A 19,026-nucleotide genomic window follows, 5' to 3' on the forward strand; every position below is an offset into this window, starting at 1 on the left:
CTAAAGGTACTCATTGGACTCTGGGCCTCTTAGCGCAGTTAGGGTGCAAAAAAGTGCCACACATGTGGTATCGCCATACTCGGGAGAAGTAGTATAATGTGTTTTAGGGTGTATTTTTACACATACCCATGCTGGGTGGGAGAAATACCTCTGTAAATGACAATCTTTTGATTTTTTTTACACACAATTGTCCATTTACAGAGTTATTTCTCCCACCCAGCATGGGTATGTGTAAAAATACACCCCAAAACACATTGTACTACTTCTCCCGAGTACGGCGATACCACATGTGTGGCACTTTTTTGCACCCTAACTGCGCTAAAGGGCCCAAAGTCCAATGAGTACCTTTAGGATTTCACAGGTCATTTTTCGGCATTTGATTTCCAGACTACTCCTCACGGTTTAGGGCCCCTAAAATGCCAGGGCAGTATAGGAACCCCACAAATGACCCCATTTTAGAAAGAAGACACCCCAAGGTATTCCGTTAGGAGTATGGTGAGTTGATAGAAGATTTTATTTTTTGCCACAAGTTAGTGGAAAATGACACTTTGTGAAAAAAACAATAAAAATCAATTTTCTGCTAACTTTTGACAAAAAATAAAATCTTCTATGAACTCACCATACTCCTAACGGAATACCTTGGGGTGTCTTCTTTCTAAAATGGGGTCATTTGTGGGGTTCCTATACTGCCCTGGCATTTTAGGGGCCCTAAACCGTGAGGAGTAGTCTGGAAATCAAATGCCGCAAAATGACCTGTGAAATCCTAAAGGTACTCATTGGACTTTGGGCCCCTTAGCGTACTTGGGGTGTGAAAAAGTGCCACACATGTGGTACCGCCGTACTCGGGAGAAGTAGTATAATGTGTTTTGGGGTGTATTTTTACACATACCCATGCTGGGTGGGAGAAATAACTCTGTAAATGGACAATTGTGTGTAAAAAAAATTAAATTGTCATTTACAGAGATATTTCTCCCACCCAGCATGGGTATGTGTAAAAATACACCCCAAAACACATTATACTACTTCTCCTGAGTACGGCAATACCACATGTGTGGCACTTTTTTGCAGCCTAACTGTGGTAAGGGGTCCAAAGTCCAATGAGCACCTTTAGGCTTTACAGGGGTGCTTACAATTTAGCACCCCCCAAAATGTCAGGACAGTAAACACACCCCACAAATGACCCCATTTTGGAAAGTAGACCCTTCAAGGTATTCAGAGAGGGGCATGGTGAGTCCGTGGCAGATTTCATTTTTTTGTCGCAAGTTAGAAGAAATGGAAACTTTTTTTTTTTTTTGTCACAAAGTGTCATTTTCCGCTTACTTGTGACAAAAAATATCTTCTATGAACTCACTATGCCTCTCAGTGAATACTTTGGGATGTCTTCTTTTCAAAATGGGGTCATTTGGGGGGTATTTATACTATCCTGGAATTCTAGCCCCTCATGAAACATGACAGGGGGTCAGAAAAGTCGTAGATGCTTGAAAATGGGAAAATTCACTTTTTGCACCATAGTTTGTAAACGCTATAACTTTTACTTAAACCAATAAATATACGCTGAATGGGTTTTTTTTAATCAAAAACATGTTTGTCCACATTTTTCGCGCTGCATGTATACAGAAATTTTACTTTATTTGAAAACTGTCAGCACAGAAAGTTAAAAAAATCATTTTTTGCCAAAATTCATGTCTTTTTTGCTGAATATAATAAAAAGTAAAAATCGCAGGAGCAATCAAATAGCACCAAAAGAAAGCTTTTTTAGGGCCCTTTTCCACTAGCAATCGCTAGCGTTCACGCTGAACGCTAGCGATTGCTGAATCGCAATTAGCGGCGATTCCCCGACGTTCGCGGCCGCGATTTTGCTATGCTATGCACTGCATAGCAAAATCGCGGCAAATATCGCTCCGCCGCGCGTTCGCGTTCCCGACAAAAACGAATCGCGGTAGTGGAAATGACCTACCGCGATTCCTATGTTAAAAAGCAAACCGTAGCGATTGTAAAATAGCTAGCGGTTTGCGTTTTTGCGATTCAGCAAGCGCAAACGCGCTGGTGGAAAAGGGCCCTGAGTGACAAGAAAAAGAACCAAAATTCATTTAGGTGGTAAGTTGTATGAGCGAGCAATAAACCGTGAAAGCTGCAGTGGTCTGAATGGAAAATAAGTGGCTGGTCCTTAAGGGGTAGAAAGCCCTAGGTCCTCAAGTGGTTAAAATAAAACATATCCATGTGTTAGAATGGCCCAGTCAAAGTCCAGATCTAAATCCAATCGAGAATCTGTGGCAAGATCTGAAAACTGCGATTCACAAACGCTGTCTATCTAATCTGACTGAGCTGGAGCTGTTTTGCAAAGAAGAATGGGTAAGGATTTCAGTCTCTAGGTGTGCAAAGCTGGTAGAGACATGATCTAAAAGACTGGTGTGGTGATATATTGGGGTGCTGATGCTGTTAAGGATAATACAGTAATATATTTTCATTTTCCCATTTTTATGTCTGCTGTGTACTACTGTATTATATGGGATTGTATGTCAGCCAGTCTGGCTTTTGGAAGGTGTCACCTGGATAATGTCTGTATGTAGATTCAATTTGCATTGAGGGCAGAGATCAAGGGAACTGCCATTGTTTTCATTGAATAGACCAGTCACCTTCAATAGGCAAAGGAACCTGGACAGTAATTAGGAACTGTCTACCTAAACACTAGCAAGGAAACACTTTGACATTTACCCGACCTGGTTGACGCCCACACAGGCGTTCGGCTACCTCTTAGTCTGAATAGTGGGCTGGAAGTGTAATATCACAGGAAGATTGTGACAAGCGTTCGGTGATGTCACAAACTGGGAAATTGCATTAGTTCCTGGGGGCTGGACATTAAATGCCCCAGGGGACAATTCAGACTATTTAAGCTGGTCCAGGGCAGTCACAGGTATCTTCTCCCGAGAGTAGCTCATCGCTAGAGATGATCCCGAGGAAATCGGTAAATCCGCGTCTCTCCACGTTTGGACATTTGTGATGGTAAAAGTTCATTTTAGTTTATTCCATTTTTATTTTTGGCAACTTGTCTTGTGTGTATTTTTGTAACTTTTATCTTTGTAATTTTTTACTTTGTTTTTGTAATCTTTTGTATATATTCTGTTCTGCATTGTTCCACTTTTTTCCCTGGAATATTAAATTATTTAATAAGCTTGACTTCTGCTGTACTAAACTAACACTCATAGCCTAGAAGAGATTGAAGTGTGTATAAGTCCGTGCCTGATTGTATGATTGAGCGACACTACCGTATAAGATTGTAATTGCATTGTGTGTGGGGCGTTTGTCATACGTTGGCCTAAAGCGCGCAGCTGACCCAACGTACGACAACGCCAGTGCGAGTAGCTCAACAGCTGAGTGGCTAACAGTATCGTTCGGAACGACTGTTAGTGGTTTTGCTTCACTACAGTGTAAGATTGCAACTGTGTGTGTGTGTGGGTGCGTGGCGTTCCCGTATTCGGCCTAAGCGCAAAGCTGACCCGAATACGAAAACGTGGATTGCGCGCTGAGGACTCGACAGCAGAGTGGAAGTGTCTAGCGAACTCTAGTGGTGGCAGTGAGCGGTGTTCTGAGGGGTCCGAGCCTTGTTTTGTCTCGAATAAGGCTGCTCCCCGCTTGATCTGGTCAAACCCGCAGTCGGGAACCGGATACGCAGGCGTGCCGCGGGCCGGTTCCTGACAACTGGCAGCTGTAATTGCAGCAAAAGGTGGTTCTACAAAGTGTTGACTCAAGGGGCTGAATAATTACGCACACCCCACTTTGCAGTTATTTTTTTTTTTTAAATGTTTGGAATCATGTATGATTTTCGTTCCACTTCTCACATTTACACCACTTTATATTGGTCTTTCACGTGGAAGTCCAATAAAATTGATTCAGGTTTGTGGCAGTAATATAACAAAATGTGGAAAACTTCAAGGAATACTTTTGCAAACCACTGTAATATTGAGAGGTAAGGCCGTCTGGGCCCGGCGCCTTACCAGGCTTCTGTGCCTTTACAGCTACCAACAATTCGTCAGCTGACAAGGGAGCCTTAAGGTCTTCTTTATTAGATTGGGATAGATTTAGGGGCTTGGCGTATTTGAGTAGAAAGTTGTTAAGGTGTTCTTGTCTATCTAAAGATGAATGGGACGTGGGAAGGTTGTAAAGTGTCTGATATTTCCTAAATTCTTCTGCAATGTCCTCCGATCTCGTTAGGAAGCAAATGTTACATTCAAATATCTCATCTTTAAACAAGAACAATCAATGTAACCTAAGCGCTCTAGCTAAGAATTTGCCACTCTTGTTTCCTAATTCATAAAATATTTTCTTCCCTGCCATTACTTTCCTTTTAGCATTTATGAAAAGATGATTATTAAGCTTTGCTCTAGCAGAGCTTAATGCCTCAAGAGTTTGGTTGGCCAACGTATGTTTGTGGAGAGTATCCAATTTAGATATCTCAGCTGTCAGGGTTAATATGCCCTCCTTTCTCTCTCTCAAGTTTTGCTCCCATTCTGATAAAATTGCCTCCGACCACTGCCTTGTGGGCTTCTCAAACTGTTCAATTTGACACATCTGGAGTGGTGTTTTGTTCGAAGTAAGAAGTTAGGGAGTTAGAAATCTCTTCAATCCTGTATTGTTTAGCTAAAAGGTTGGGATTAAAGAGTAACTGTCAGGCTGCAGAAGCTAATTTAAACCTCTAGTCTCCTGTGTTAAACAGTTTAGAAGGAAGCCAAAAAGACATTACTGAAGATAAAGATCTCTCTTACCTTTGATGTATGCTTATCAGCAATGCTTAGACCTAAGCAAGCCGCAAGCCGCATAACATACTGCAAAGCATTCTGGGGCCCTCCCCTCGGCTGCTAAGGAGAAGACGGGATCAAGTTTCAGCAGCTTCTAAAACTCAGTCCAGCCACAGCACAGATAAATCTCGGGGCAGCGTACACTGCAGGAGTCCGCTATTGTTCCTAGCCACATGGCTCATTAATATTCACTGCAAACTAGTGTTATTCAGTATGAGCTGTTCTGGGATCAGAAGCAGGCAGGACATGACGACACATTTGGCTTCACAAACATGGAGCCTGCCATGAGCTGTCAGGAGCATCATTCTCTGCATATACTATATACAAATTCTGTGAAATCCAAACGTGGACAGTGAAATGCATATGTAATGTAAGTACAGCCAATCTTTAGCTACTGATATATGTGTTTATTTTCTCTGAGACCCTATACCTAACAGCTCCTCTTTAAGTTTCCAAGACCAGGTTTTGGCAGTATTTTCAGGAAATTCTAGGGACAGGAAAATAGGAGCGTGTTTCTCTGATACTTTTATGTCCAATGGATGTGTTACAAGTCAAAGAAAAATCTCACTGAGACACAAAGTAATCAATCCGGGAGTATTTATTGTGAAGAGGGGAAAAGAATGTGTAATCTCTCTCAACTGGGTGGGCTAATCTCCAGGGGTCCGAGTGTCAACTGTTGCAAATTCTTTTTGATATGTCTAAGGGCTCTGTAAAATCAATATATAATGTATTGTCAAAGGTTCTTATACTCACAAAGGTGGGTTACCATCAGGCAACCACTTGACAGGCAGGTGGGGAGTATTAGTACCTGACCCCACTCAGGTATAAAAGTCGCTCTCTGTAGATAGGAAAATGGGGAAAGAACCCCTCCACCAGTTGTGGACTTAATCGTGCTGTAATATGTACGAACAGAGGCACCAAGCAGAGTAAAACAATGTTCTAAAATTGATAAAAAGAGGGAAGTCGAGGTGGACTTGCCTCCCTCTGGTAGTGGACATATACTCAAATGCAGAGTAAAAAATATACAATCTATTCACAGCTCCATAAAATCGCAACGCGTTTTGCGGTCAACAGTCCCGCTTCATCAGGCAGTACAGGAGCATATAAAACTGGTTCAGGTCCATAAAGCATGTGAGCGCCTCACACGCTTTATGGACCTGAACCAGTTGCATATGCTCCTGTACTGCCTGATGAAGCTGGACTGTTGATGGCAAAACGCGTTGTGATTTTATGGAGCTGTGAATAGATTGTATATTTTTTTTTTTTTTTGTAACTGTGTTTTTATTGAAAGGTATACAAACGAACAGTACATGCTATAGAGATGATAACAGAATGGGATATTACAAAGTCATATAGAGATGCATTGGATAACAACCTCATCTGTCTGGGATTTCCAGACACTGACATGTATCTAGCTAGACAGCAAAAAGCAGAAGAAAAAGAAAAAAAAAAAAAAGGGGGAAAAGTCTATCCTCCATGAGAATCTCGAGCTTTGCATAAGAAAGGGAGAGAAGGATAAGGAAGAATGATCAGATGAAAAGTCTTTGCTGTTGTCCTTTGAGGCGGGTATGCAAGTGCATCACATAGAAAATGTCCCACATCTGTGTTGAGAGCGAAGACAATGCGAAATTAAAGTCCTGTAATCAAATCTTTAGTATATACCCTAGAGTGGAACTAAAGGGAAAAGAACTATCGCATGGGGGAGTGGATTGTAGGTGTGGCGGGGGAGAGGGGAAGGAGAGGAGTAGGGCAGGGAGGGGAGGGGGGGGGGGGGGGAGAGATTTGTTAGGGCACAGTGATCGGTAGCCTCAGCCTAGTGGGTAGAAATCTAAGTGGAGAGACCGTATAGACGCAAAGGGTCTAGGATTCTGTGTGTAGTGCCCTGCCCGTTCAAGGAGGCATGTAGTCTGGTGAATAAAGGAGCCAGGGTCCCCAAGTTTTGTGGTATTGGGTTTCAGTATCCCTCAATGTGGCTGTCATTTGTTCCATTGTCTTCATCCAGTTGATTTTAATTTTAATGTCTGCAATGGTAGGGGGAGCTATGTTCTTCCAGGCTGATGCTATTGAGAGCCTTGTCGCAGTTAAGATATGGGTGATTAGGCGCATAGGGAACTTGGTGACTCCGGGGATAGATTTGCCTAGAAGTAAGGTGACTGGGTCCAGTGGGATAGATTTGTCTATGACAGATAATATCAGGTGGCGGACCTCTTCCCAAAGAGGAGTGATTTCTGGACAGGACCAAAAAATATGTTCGATAGTGCCTTTGTGAGGGCAACCTCTCCAACAGGTATCAGGTGTATTGGGATAGATATTTGCAAGAACTTCAGGGGTCAGGTACCATCTGAATAAGAGTTTGTATATATTTTCTTTGATTTGTGTGCAAATAGATGAGTGTTTGGCGTTTTCCCAGATATCTTCCCAATCGGGTCTACTTATATTGATTGAGAGAGCTTTTTCCCATTTCTTCATATAGAGGTGGGAGGCCTCTAGAGTGCCTGAGTTCGATTGTAGAAGAGAGTATATCTGGGAAATTAAGCCTTTTTGGTGTCCCTTGTGGAGGCAGATTCTTTCGAAGGCGGTGAGGGAGGATAATGAAGATGCCCCCTTGGTGTGGCAGTTGAGGAAATGGGATATTTGGTTCGCTTCCATGATTCCTGAAGGGGAAAGGGAAATTTTTTCTCTTAGTGAAGTTAGTGTGATAAGTTTGCCAGTGGCGAAGTCTGTCCAGTTTTTTAAGTTAAAGTAACCTAGGCTATACCATTTGGCTATGAAAGTGGGGATAGTGCTGGGGGGAAGTAGGGGGTTCCCTAATATAGGGTATAGTGGGGATGGGTTTGACATTAGGCCTGCTTTTCGTGCTGTGGTTTTCCAGATGTTGAGAGTAAAAGGTATAGTGGGGAGTAAGTTCATAGATGGTAGTTTAGGGGGGTTTGTGGTCCAAACAAAAGAGGCTAAAGATAGGGGAGAAACCTCCATGGCCTCAATTATAGCCCATTTAGAGAAAACTCTTAGGTCCGACCATTCCGTCAGCTGTCTTAAATGTGCTGCTTGGTAGTAGTGTTTTAGGTGTGGTACACCCAACCCTCCTTGTTCCCCAGAGGAGAGAAGGACAGTCTTAGAGACTCTTGGGCGTTTGTGGTTCCAGATAAATTTTAAAAATGCGGATTGTAGCCTGGATAGCTGAGCTGAAGGGACTTGGACCTGAAGAGTCTCAAATAGGTACAGTAGGTGAGGTAATATATTCATCTTAAGTGAGTATATTCTCCCGATCCACGAAATTTTATAAGCTGTCCATTTGTGAAGATCTTGGAAAATTTTCTAAATAAGAGAAGAGAAGTTGTGTTTATAAATGGAGGAGTATGAGGTGGTTAGATTAATCCCAAGGTATTTCAAGGTTTGGGTTCTCCAATTGTAGGTAAAGTGAGATTTTAGGGCAAGTAGCATATTCTGGGGAATTTTGATCGGAAGGGCTTCAGTCTTATCCTTATTTAGTTTAAATCCTGAAATGGTTTCATAAGAGGCTATTGTTGAGTGAAGGGCAGGGAGAGAGGTTAAGGGGCTATTGAGGGTGAGCAGAATGTCATCAGCAAAAAGTGAAACTTTGTGCTCGTGACCTCTGTGTTTTATACCCATAATATCTTTATTAAGTCTTATTGCGCTAGCCAGAGGCTCAATACTAATGGCAAAAAGCAGGGGGGACAGTGGGCAGCCCTGTCTAGTGCCATTGTTGATGCTAAAGGGAAGTGGGGGGGCCGAGGGAAGCTTAACTGTGGAAGTAGGGGAAGAGTACAGAAATTTAAGAAGGGTCACAAAGGGACCAGAGAAGCCTTGGTGTTGAAGGACTTTGAAGAGAAAAGACCAGGATAGTCGATCAAAGGCCTTTTCGGCGTCTAGGCTTAAGAGAAGAGAAGGTTTACCCCCTCTGTTCATAAGTGATATGAGGTCTATCGCTTTCCTGGTGTTATCTCCTGCTTGGCGGCCTAATATAAAGCCTACTTGGTCGTTATTTATTAGAGATGTAAGAATGGGATTTAGGCGGTTGGCAAGGGTGTTGGTTATTATTTTCAGATCTGAGTTTAAGAGGGAGATTGGCCTATAGCTTTGGGGTAGTTGGGGGTCTTTTCCTTCTTTAGGGATTACTGTGAGAAGGGAAGCTAGCATGGTATGAGGGGGGGGTATGCCCCTCCATTATCTTAGAGGCCAGGGTCGCTAGATGGGGGAGTAGGATATGTTGGAACTTCTTATAATAGGTGTAGGGCAATCCATCTGGCCCAGGAGATTTTGCCGAAGGAAGTGATTTTAGGACCTCAGCTAGTTCTGTCGTGGTTATGGGGGAGTTGAGTATAGCACGCTGGGGGTCTGTGAGTTGGGGCAGGTTTAAGGGTGTCAAAAATGTGTCCACTGCTGATAGGAAGGAAGGGTCTTTATCATGATCGGGTAGATTGTAGAGCTGTTCATAGTATTTTGTGAAGATTTGAGCAATCTTTTGGGGGTTGTAGTGTGTATGCCCATCTGGGTCTTTCATGGCATATATGAATTGTTGGGAGCTTTTGGGGTTCAGTTTTCTAGCTAGGATTGTGTGAGGTTTGTTTCCTCTTTCATAGAAAAGCTGTTTGGTCCAGCGGAGGCCTTTTTCAATCTGGGTGGATTGTAGGGAGCGTATGTTTTGTTTCAATTGTTGGAGCTGAGTGAAATGATGTTGAGTTGGGTCTAGTTTGTATAAGTTTTGGGCTTTAGATAAGGCTGTGTGGAGGGATAGTAGTTTTTGGGAGGACAGTTTTTTCCTTCTGGACCCCTCTGCTATGAAAAGGCCTCTAATGAAGGCCTTGTGTGATTCCCAGAGGATGCCATAGGATGAGACCGTATCAGTATTTGTCTGGAAAAATGACTGTAATTCTTTAGTGAATTCAGAGACTAGGTTTTTATCCTGAAGTAGCGTCTCATTCAGTCTCCAATATAAGGGTTTGTGTGGTCTATGGAGCCAATCTATCTCCAAAGTGACGCTATGGTGGTCAGACCAGGCTACCGGGTGGATATCTGAGTCCTTAATTAAGGGGATTAGTGCAGCATTAGAGAAAAAATAATCCAGCCTTGAGTGGGAAGCGTGTGGAGGCGAATAGAAAGTGTATTCTGTTGAGGTGGGGTTGTTGATTCTCCAGATATCTAAGAGCCTATATTTTCTCATTAAAATTCTGAATTTACGAGAGTTTCGATCATGTGTGGAAGCTGAGGATGGCGACGTAGGAGAGCTACGATCCATGGTAGATGAGAATGCTAAGTTAAAGTCGCCTCCTAGGAGGAGAGTACCTGAGGAGATTTTGTGAAGTTTTATTAGGAAGGAGGAGAGAAAGGATACCTGTTGGGAGTTGGGGGCATATGTATTGGCTAAAGTGATAGGTTTACCGGCTAATGTACCTGTTAGAATTAAGTAGCGTCCTTTGGGGTCCTGTATGGTTTTGTTTATCTGTAGGGGGAGAGTGTTTTTAATTAGAATTGCAACCCCCGCTCGAGTGTTTGGTCCCGAGGCCAAATATGTCCCTGAGTAGAGTCTATCTCCTAGTCGCACTGAATCATGTGCGCATAGGCGAGTCTCTTGAAGCATAGCTATGTCTATGCCCATTCTCTTGAGATCTCGGAGGAGTGAAACTCTCTTCTGGGGTAGATTTAGACCCTTTACGTTTAATGTCAAAAGTTTAACCATAGTCCATGGAGGTGAGATAGCTACGTGGTAGGAGAGGTACCGAACACTGCGCCCTAGGGAGGGGAGGAGGGAAGGAGTGGGGAGGATACAAAGCCATAGACATAGCAAGGTAAAACTTAAACCAATATGATAACAACCATACAATAAATTCTGAAAGACAAAAGCCTCTGTGAAAAATGAGGCCACATATGATGACAACTAAAAATAGTTGTCGAAGTGAGGTCATCCCAAGGGAGTCCGGACACTCAGGGGGCCAGGACACCCTAGGGATGAGTCTCCGGAGGCGAATGCTGGAGCACCGGGATGGACGCCCAGGAACCCGACACCAGCATGGTGAGAAAAGATTACCCGGGATCCTCAAACATAGGAGAAAAAAAAACAAAAAATGCATCCGGTTTGAAAATACGGTACAATATACTATCATTTCACATCCTCTAGAAGGATATGTGATATTGTAGTAAAGTAAGATCATTTTAGACTTATATTAGCTAAGAACAGCCAAGTGGATAACAACAATAAGTGTTGCAGGTAAATAGGTAGTGTTAACGGGTATGTTAAGGCTCATGCCGCAGTTAGAGGTTCTGGAAATTTTCAGGTGGGAAGAGCTTCCATGTCCTCCAGTCCCTGTGGGAATGTGAGACTTCTAACTGAAGCTTTAAGCCCCTCTGATATATGGCGGACTTTCCTCGGCGGGGAGGATGTGGTAGGTGAGCGGAGGTTTGAGATAGGTAGAGGGGGGGGGCATCTTAAGGCCCATTTGTCTGAGAAACAGAGGAGCATTATCGATGTCTGAGAGGGAAAAAGTCATTCCGTTCCTGATCACGATAAGGCGGAAGGGGAATCCCCACTTATATGGGATGTGGGAGTCTCTGAGTAGCTGTGTAACGGGTTTGAGAGCTCTTCTCTTTGCCAATGTTATTAATGATAAGTCATTGTAAACATGCAGCTCATCTCCTTTGAAGGTGACTGATGGGGATTTTCGCAGGGCTTGCAAAACAGCCTCTTTGGCTTCATAGTAGTGGAGTCTGGTGATAATATCTTTTGGTCTCTGTGCAGAGGGTGAGCGTTCCCCCAAGGATCTGTGAGCCCTGTCTAGTCTCCATAGCTCGTCAGGGACATCTGGGGCTACAGATTTGAAGAATTCAGTAAGGTGTGAGACGATTTGATCAGGTTTGACTGACATTGAAACCCCTTTGATTCTTAGGTTTTGTCGTCTCTCTCTGTTTTCCGTGTCTTCTTGGGCTGAGCGGAGTGAGCTAAGGTCTGAGAGCATAATCTGTTGTTCCTCCTCTAGCTCAGCTTGTTTCAGTAATATAGTGTCCACCTTCCCTTCTAAAGTGTTTGTGCGATTGCCCAGCCCTGTCAGCTCTGTCTTTAGGTCCTGCAGCGCTGATATCATTAGCTGCTGCAGGGACTCATGCATGGATCGATAATGCCTCTCTAAGGTGGTCTCCAGCACTGAGGCTGTGATCGGGGTAGTGTCGCTGGGCATACTGGCCTGTGAGGGAGGAGGAGACTCGGCGTGGCCTAGGCTGTCAGCGCCATCTTGGGAGCCAGCGTGTGAGACAAACCGGTCCATTGTACCTCTTTGTGTGGCGGTTTTGGACTGTACTTTGGGCGGCATCTGCTGCGGAGAGAGCTGAGGTAGAGGACCCGATAGGAGCCGCGTGTCGGCTGCGGAGGTTTGGCGTATGGCGGCTCAGGTTGCGGTATTGCGGGCAGGAGCTCCTCTCTCAAGCGGCCATCTCAGTCGCGCCGCGCATGCGCCTCAGATTGTATATTTTTTACTCTGCATTTGAGTATATGTCCACTACCAGAGGGAGGCAAGTCCACCTCGACTTCCCTCTTTTTATCATTTTTAGAACATTGTTTTACTCTGCTTGGCGCCTCTGTTCGTATATATATTACAGTAGGATAGAACAGATGAATCCATTAGAGCGGTCCAACAGGGGTTGTAGTGGAATACTGAAATATCCACCTAGTACCAGGATGCCCTGATAGAAACCCAACAATTTGGAGTCCATGGAAGCTATGAAGGAAGGTTGCTTACTATTGGGAGCATATATTGTTGCCAAAGTGATCTGTCTCGTACCAATTTTCTCTTTAACAAATATTGAACGTCCCTCTTCATCTGCTTCCAATTCCTCCAATATAAATGGGATGTCCCTATGAATGAAAATTGAAACACCTTTGGTTTTAGATGTTGGGGATGTGGAATGGTATGCCAAAGGAAATCTATTGTCAAATTTGGATGGGATATGTTGGGATCTCAAGTGAGTTTCCTGTAAGAAAGCTATATGGATGTTTTTGTTTGTTTTTCCCTGAGGAGGTCAAAAACTACTGATCTTTTTTCTCGGTGTTCAAGCCGTTAACATTCAATGAAATAAAGCTCAACTGAAGTGGATTGTGGTGGGTTTGTTGTATTTTACCAAAGTACCCAGTTGTTTTAGGTGTAGAGAAATTGTCTAGGTCTGTAGCAAAATTAAAAAGGAGAAAGGAGTAGGTAGAGAATAGAAAAGCAAGAGGAAAAGGACAGACCAGCAGTGAGAAAAAGAATGGCACAGGGGAAATAACACAAAAGACAGAATTAACCGTATAAGTAGCGGTGAACATTACCCACGTAAGTACGGCGTGGAGGGACGTACTCGCCTACAATGTGGGATAGTAAGTCAGTATATATTAATATACTGTGTGGGGAAAATAGAAGACTTGCAACCAATTGTTATGATTAATAGTATTTCTGTGTAGATTTAATACTAATGAACAACCAATCTCCTGGTATTACCCGTCTAGATGTTTTGGAACAAGTCCCCATTAGTCAGTGTAGGATATCCTCAACTGGAGAAAGGGAATGAACCCAAATGTAACTAACTTAAAGGCGACTAACCCAGCTGAAAAACGAGAAGGGGAAGCGAGCTAGAATAATATAGGTACAATATAGAGAGACAGTACGGGGGGGGGGGGGGTGGGGGGGGAGAGGAGGGGGAGAGGAACCAGGATTGTACTATGAGTGTTAATGAAAGTAATGGTAACGGCAATAAAGATAGTGATATTGGGGTAGACAATAACTTTTGCTTCATACTGAAATAATGCAAGCTAGAGGTGACCGATATAACTTTACCACATAATCATATTTTACCTTCGATCCCCACACAGATAACTAAAGTTTTTACATTATAAGATTCGGAAAAGTTTGATTTCTCACTCGCTCATACAGGACCCCCGCAAAGCATGACAGAACCGGGATTGTGAGGAACGAGGACTGTCTTGCCTCCCGGGGAAGGGGCCCCACAAATATCTAGGCAACCTCCACAAGAAAGCGAGAGGAGATGCAGATACAAAACTTCCCTAAAAGTAAATCCCCTTTAAATCCAGGGGGAATCGCTAACAAATAGCCAGACCTAGCAACATATAGTGGGTTAAGAAATAAGAGTATAAGGATAAGATTGCGCACTATCTTATGAAATGTAATACTCTATCTTGAATATTTAGTATACGGTAACTATTAATACACCTGTGAACTAAAACATCCTAGAAAAGGCATTAACAGTAAAGCTTCCCCCAAATTTCTATCTCCTTCCCCAATCCCCCCTCCTCCCTCCCCCCAAGCATACCCAACCACCCTGCGCCAAAATGGAATTGTAAATGAATAGTTTAAACACACGTCTGGATATAACCTCCTACACTGACAAATAAGTAGCATGAAAAGCAGAGCAGTATTGCATATAGTCCTAGCTAGAACAGTTGGTTCCACCACACACACACCAAAGTGGAAAAGTCAGGCGCTGCTTCAAAATTAAGCTGAGAGGTCCATCCTCTTAAAGCAAAGTTATATTTTAGTGGAAACGAGGTAGATCTAAGTAAAGATCTTTAGGGCTCTCAAAATGTCTCCTTCATCAGATAAAGTTTGTTGTTAGAAAAGAGAGTGCTTCTCATGGAGAACAAAGAAGTAAAAATAATAGAGTAATACGAACCAATAGGTCCCTGGATAGGATTGCGAGGCCCAAGCCTAGTGTTAAACCGTAAGGTATAGCAAGCGTTCAATCCTCGTCTGAGGAAATACTAGTGTCCCATGAGGCGGAGAGTCTTTTCCGGGGAGTGGGGTCTGGAATGGGAAGTGTGGTCCCCATCTTCATCAGTCTCTGTTTGCTTTCTCGCCCTCTGCGGTCCAGATGAGTTGATGTTCCAACCTATGGCGGCTACATTATTTATGACCTCCGCTATTGATGTGTAAAAGGAGGCTTTAATGTCATCAGCCATAACGTGGATGTTAGCTAGTGTAGGAGCGACTTGTGTCACTGACCTGCGGGATGGATGGCGGAGAGCCGTCCGATGAGGCCAGAAAGAGCTGTGCGTCTTTGGTTGGCGCCATCTTGGTAGTCTGCATGTGGCGGTGTTGTGATTGAAATAGCTCAGGAACTGTTTTGCCAATTTGGTGCTGGGTGAGTTTCTGCTCGTGGGTGACTGACGGCGGGAACGCTTCATAGCCACAAAGAAAAGCTGCTGGGGAAGGCTGGAACAGTCTCTTTAGACGGGCGGTAAGCAGGAGCTAGGGATTAGGCAGCCATCTCGTTGCAGCATCAAGCCACGCCCCCATCCCTAGCTATCTAAACGGAGGCACCTATCCCTAGGGGGCTATCTACACTGGGGCACCTATCTCTGGCTATCTGAGGCACCTACTCCTAGCTATCTATACTAAGGTACCTGTTCCTGGCTATCTATACTGAGGCACCTATTCCTAGCTACTTATACTGGGGCACCTATGCCTGGCTACCTATACTGAGGCACCTATACTGGGAGCACCTGTTCCTTGGTTACCTATTTTGGAGCACCTATACCTGGCTACCAAAACTGGGGACCCCTATTCCTGGCTACCTATACTAGGGCACCTATTCCTGGCTACCTATACTGGAGGCACCTATACCTGGCTATTTAATGAAGGGTGGGGGGGGCCTGGGTCTAAATTCCGCACCGCGGGCCCTGAGGTTTGTAGCTAGGCCACTGGTCACCCGATTTAGTCAAAAGATCGATACCTTTCTGAAATCTGATCAGAGAAGAATTTATTCCTGCCATACACTTCAAAAACATTTTAATAGATTTCAGCATAAAATCTTTTGGATTGCCACTACTGCCACTTTACCTTACTTCCCCTCGTGGCTCCAGAGCCAGCTGATAGGCCCACACGGTCCCCCCCCCCCCCAATACTCACCCCCCTCCCCTTTCAAAGAAAACTAAAACCTTTGCCCTGGAGCCGATGTAGAGTACTGGAAGCAGAGCTTCTGTGTGCTTCCGCCTTCTCCCTAATGCCTTTTCTTTGTGACCTGGTGGCATGTATGTACTCGCATGCTACCAGGTCACAGAGAAGGGGTATCGGGAAGATGAAGACAGAAGCACAAAGGAGGGGACGCATCTGCCGGAAAGTGGGGACTATGATGGGGTACAGTGATCAAATCTGTCAGGAAAAAAAATGATTTATGCTCCCCTCTAGTCGGACAGGCAGACTTTATCAGCAAGTGGATGTTGGGCAAAGCCGTAAAGTCTTTTTTTTTTTTTTTTTTCCTGCAGGCACTTGACTGACAGAAGAGGAATAAAACTAAAGGACAAATTAATTATTCTTGCTTTTTTATTTCTACAGATAACTGGACTTGTTTTGCAAGGCCGTATGGATGAAGCACGACAGTTATTGGCCAAAGAAGCAGCAACTTCCAGTGAAACACGGAGTATGTGTCGAACATTGGATGATCTGATGAAAAAAATGCCAGTTCTCAATGTATGTAACTTTGATCACATTATAAAGGTCTCCCCCCCCCCCCCCATCTATGCTAGTGCAATGTAAACTCCTTCACTACATTTCTTAACAATAGTACAAAAAGGCCTTTTCTGTATCCGGATGCAAGGAGCACCTTCACTTTACTGAAATTAATTAATTAAGGATGAGTGTTGAGTGATTGAGGGTTAACTCCTCTAATTTGCATATTACAATCTTGTTGATTGAAAGTATGTAACATCAAATTCGTCTCTTAACTGCCAACGCTTAGGAATTTTAAAATACAACTGAACTAAGAAGGATATGTAGACTGCCATATTTATTCCCTTTAGTCATAGATTAAAACTAGTCCTTGGTAAGAGTACTTGAAAAAGGTACAGACCGGAACAAAGAACCTCTATCAGGGCCTAGGCAATGTAACTGTGGTTACATGTAAGAGTGATGTGCAGGTACTCTGCAGGGGAATGAGGAGATTCTTCCTCTATTACACATTCTTTATGCACAATGGGTGATAAACAACACAAAATTCTCAGTGGATTCCCTGCAGCTCTGTGAGGAGTGCATATGTAGAGTATAGTACTACTGTGTAACAAAGTAAACCTGAGACAGATGAAATTCAAGTTTTATACATACCTGGGGCTTCCTCCAGCCCCCTTCAGGCTAATCAGTTCCTCGCTGTCCTCCTCTGCCACCTGGATCTTTTGCTATGAGTCCAGGTACTTGAGTCAGTCTGGCGTAGTGCGCATGCACACACTCCACCGCCGGGAGCGTACTGCACCTGCGTAGCACTATTGCGCAGGTGCAGAATGCTCCAGGCTGTGGGAGCGGTACGCGGCCGTACTGCGCTAATTGGATGAATTACCGGGACTCATAGCAGAAGATCCAGGTGGTGGAGGAGGACAGCGAGGGACTGATTGGCCTGAAGGGGCTGGAGGAAGTCCCAGGTATGTATAAAACCTTTATTTTCATCCGTCTCAGGTACCCTTTAATTCGTAGTCACCAAACAAAATTTTAACATATCAAATTATTTCATTTCATGAGCAAAGAGAGTGCATAAATTTGCATAAACCAGGATCAACGCAGAATTATTTCCATCTCAATGACCATCTCTATTAGTGACACGGCTGCACATCAGGCTTTATTCTTACAGCAGAGATGTTATTTAGTATACAGTGGTTTGCAAAAGTATTCGGCCGCCTTAAATTTTTCCACATTTTGTCATATTACTGCCACAAACATGAATCAATTTTATTGGAATTCCACGTGAAAGACCAATACAAAGTGGTGTACACGTGAGAAGTGGAAAGAAAATCCTACATGATTCCAAACATTTAAAGAAAAACAAAAAAACAAACTGCAAAGTGGGGTGTGGGTAATTATTCAGCCCCCTGAGTCAATACTTTGTAGAACCACCTTTTGCTGCAATTACAGCTGCCAGTCTTTTTTAGGGTATGTCTCTACCAGCATTGCACATCTAGAGACTGAAATCCTTGCCCATTCTTCTTTGCAAAACCGCTCCAGCTCAGTCAGATTAGATGGACAGCGTTTGTGAACAGCAGTTTTCAGATCTTGCCACAGATTCTCGATTGGATTTAGATCTGGACTTTGAATGGGCCATTCTAACACATGGATATGTTTTGTTTTAAACCATTCCATTGTTTCCCTGGCTTTATGTTCTGGGTCGTTGTCCTGTTGGAAGGTGAACCTCCGCCTCAGTCTCAAGTCTTTTGCAGACTCAGAGGTTTTCTTACAAGATTGCCCTGTATTTGGCTCCATCCATCTTCCCATCAACTCTGACCAGCTTCACTGTCCCTGTTGAAGAGAAGCACCCCCAGAGCATGATGCTGCCACCACCATATTTGCCAGTGGGAATGGTATGTTCAGAGTGATGTGCAGTGTTAGTTTTCCGCCACACATACCTTTTAAAATTTTGGCCAAAAAGTTCCATTTTGGTCTCATCTGACCAGAGCACTTTCTTCCACATGTTTTCTGTGTCCCCCACATGGCTTGTGGCAAACTGCAAACGGGACTTCTTATGCTTTTCTGTTAACCATGGCTTTCTTCTTGCCACTCTTCCATAAAGGCCAACTTTGTGCAGTGCACGACTAATAGTTGTCCTATGGACAGATTCCCCCACCTGAGCTGTAGATCTCTGCAGCTCGTCCAGAGTCACCATGGGCCTCTTGACTGCATTTCTGATCAGCGCTCTCCTTGTTCGGCCTATGAGTTTAGGTGGACGGCCTTGTCTTGGTAGGTTTACAGTTGTGCCATACTCCTTCCATTTCTGAATGATCTCTTAGACAACCTCTGAGGCCGTCACAGAGCAGTTGTATTTGTACTGACATTAGATTACACACAGGTGCAATCTATTTACTTATTAGCACTCATCAGGCAATGTCTATGGGCAACTGACTGCACTCAGACCAAAGGGGGCTGAATAATTACGCACACCCCACTTTTCAGTTATTTATTTTTAAAAATGTTTGGAATCGTATGATTTTTGTTCCACTTCTCATGTGTACAACACTTTGTATTGGTCTATCACGTGGAATTCCAATAAAATTGATTCACGTTTGTGGCAGTAGTATGACAAAATGTGGAAAACTTCAAAGGGGCCGAATACTTTTGAAAACCACTGTATATAAGAGATTCCTGTGTACACATCATATATACTGTACAGTCACAATCAGATATGTATTTCTGACTTTAAAAATACGGGACTGCTTTATTGAAGCAGCACAAGTAACTAATTTTGATTGGTT

The 19,026-nt window shown here is 43.6% G+C and overlaps 1 protein-coding gene across 1 annotated transcript in view; it reads left to right on the forward strand.

Moving 5' to 3' along the window:
* The window catches only part of NUP85 (nucleoporin 85), a 203,380-nt gene that overhangs the window by 96,338 nt on the left and 88,016 nt on the right, over positions 1-19,026 (forward strand). The window contains exon 8 of the mRNA XM_068261938.1: positions 16,133-16,267. Within this exon, the coding sequence (XP_068118039.1) occupies positions 16,133-16,267 (135 nt within the window). The remainder of the gene's footprint in view (positions 1-16,132; positions 16,268-19,026) is intronic.

The sequence above is a fragment of the Hyperolius riggenbachi genome, chromosome 12 (genome assembly GCF_040937935.1).
Source record: "Hyperolius riggenbachi isolate aHypRig1 chromosome 12, aHypRig1.pri, whole genome shotgun sequence".
In the NCBI taxonomy this organism is placed as follows: domain Eukaryota; kingdom Metazoa; phylum Chordata; class Amphibia; order Anura; family Hyperoliidae; genus Hyperolius; species Hyperolius riggenbachi.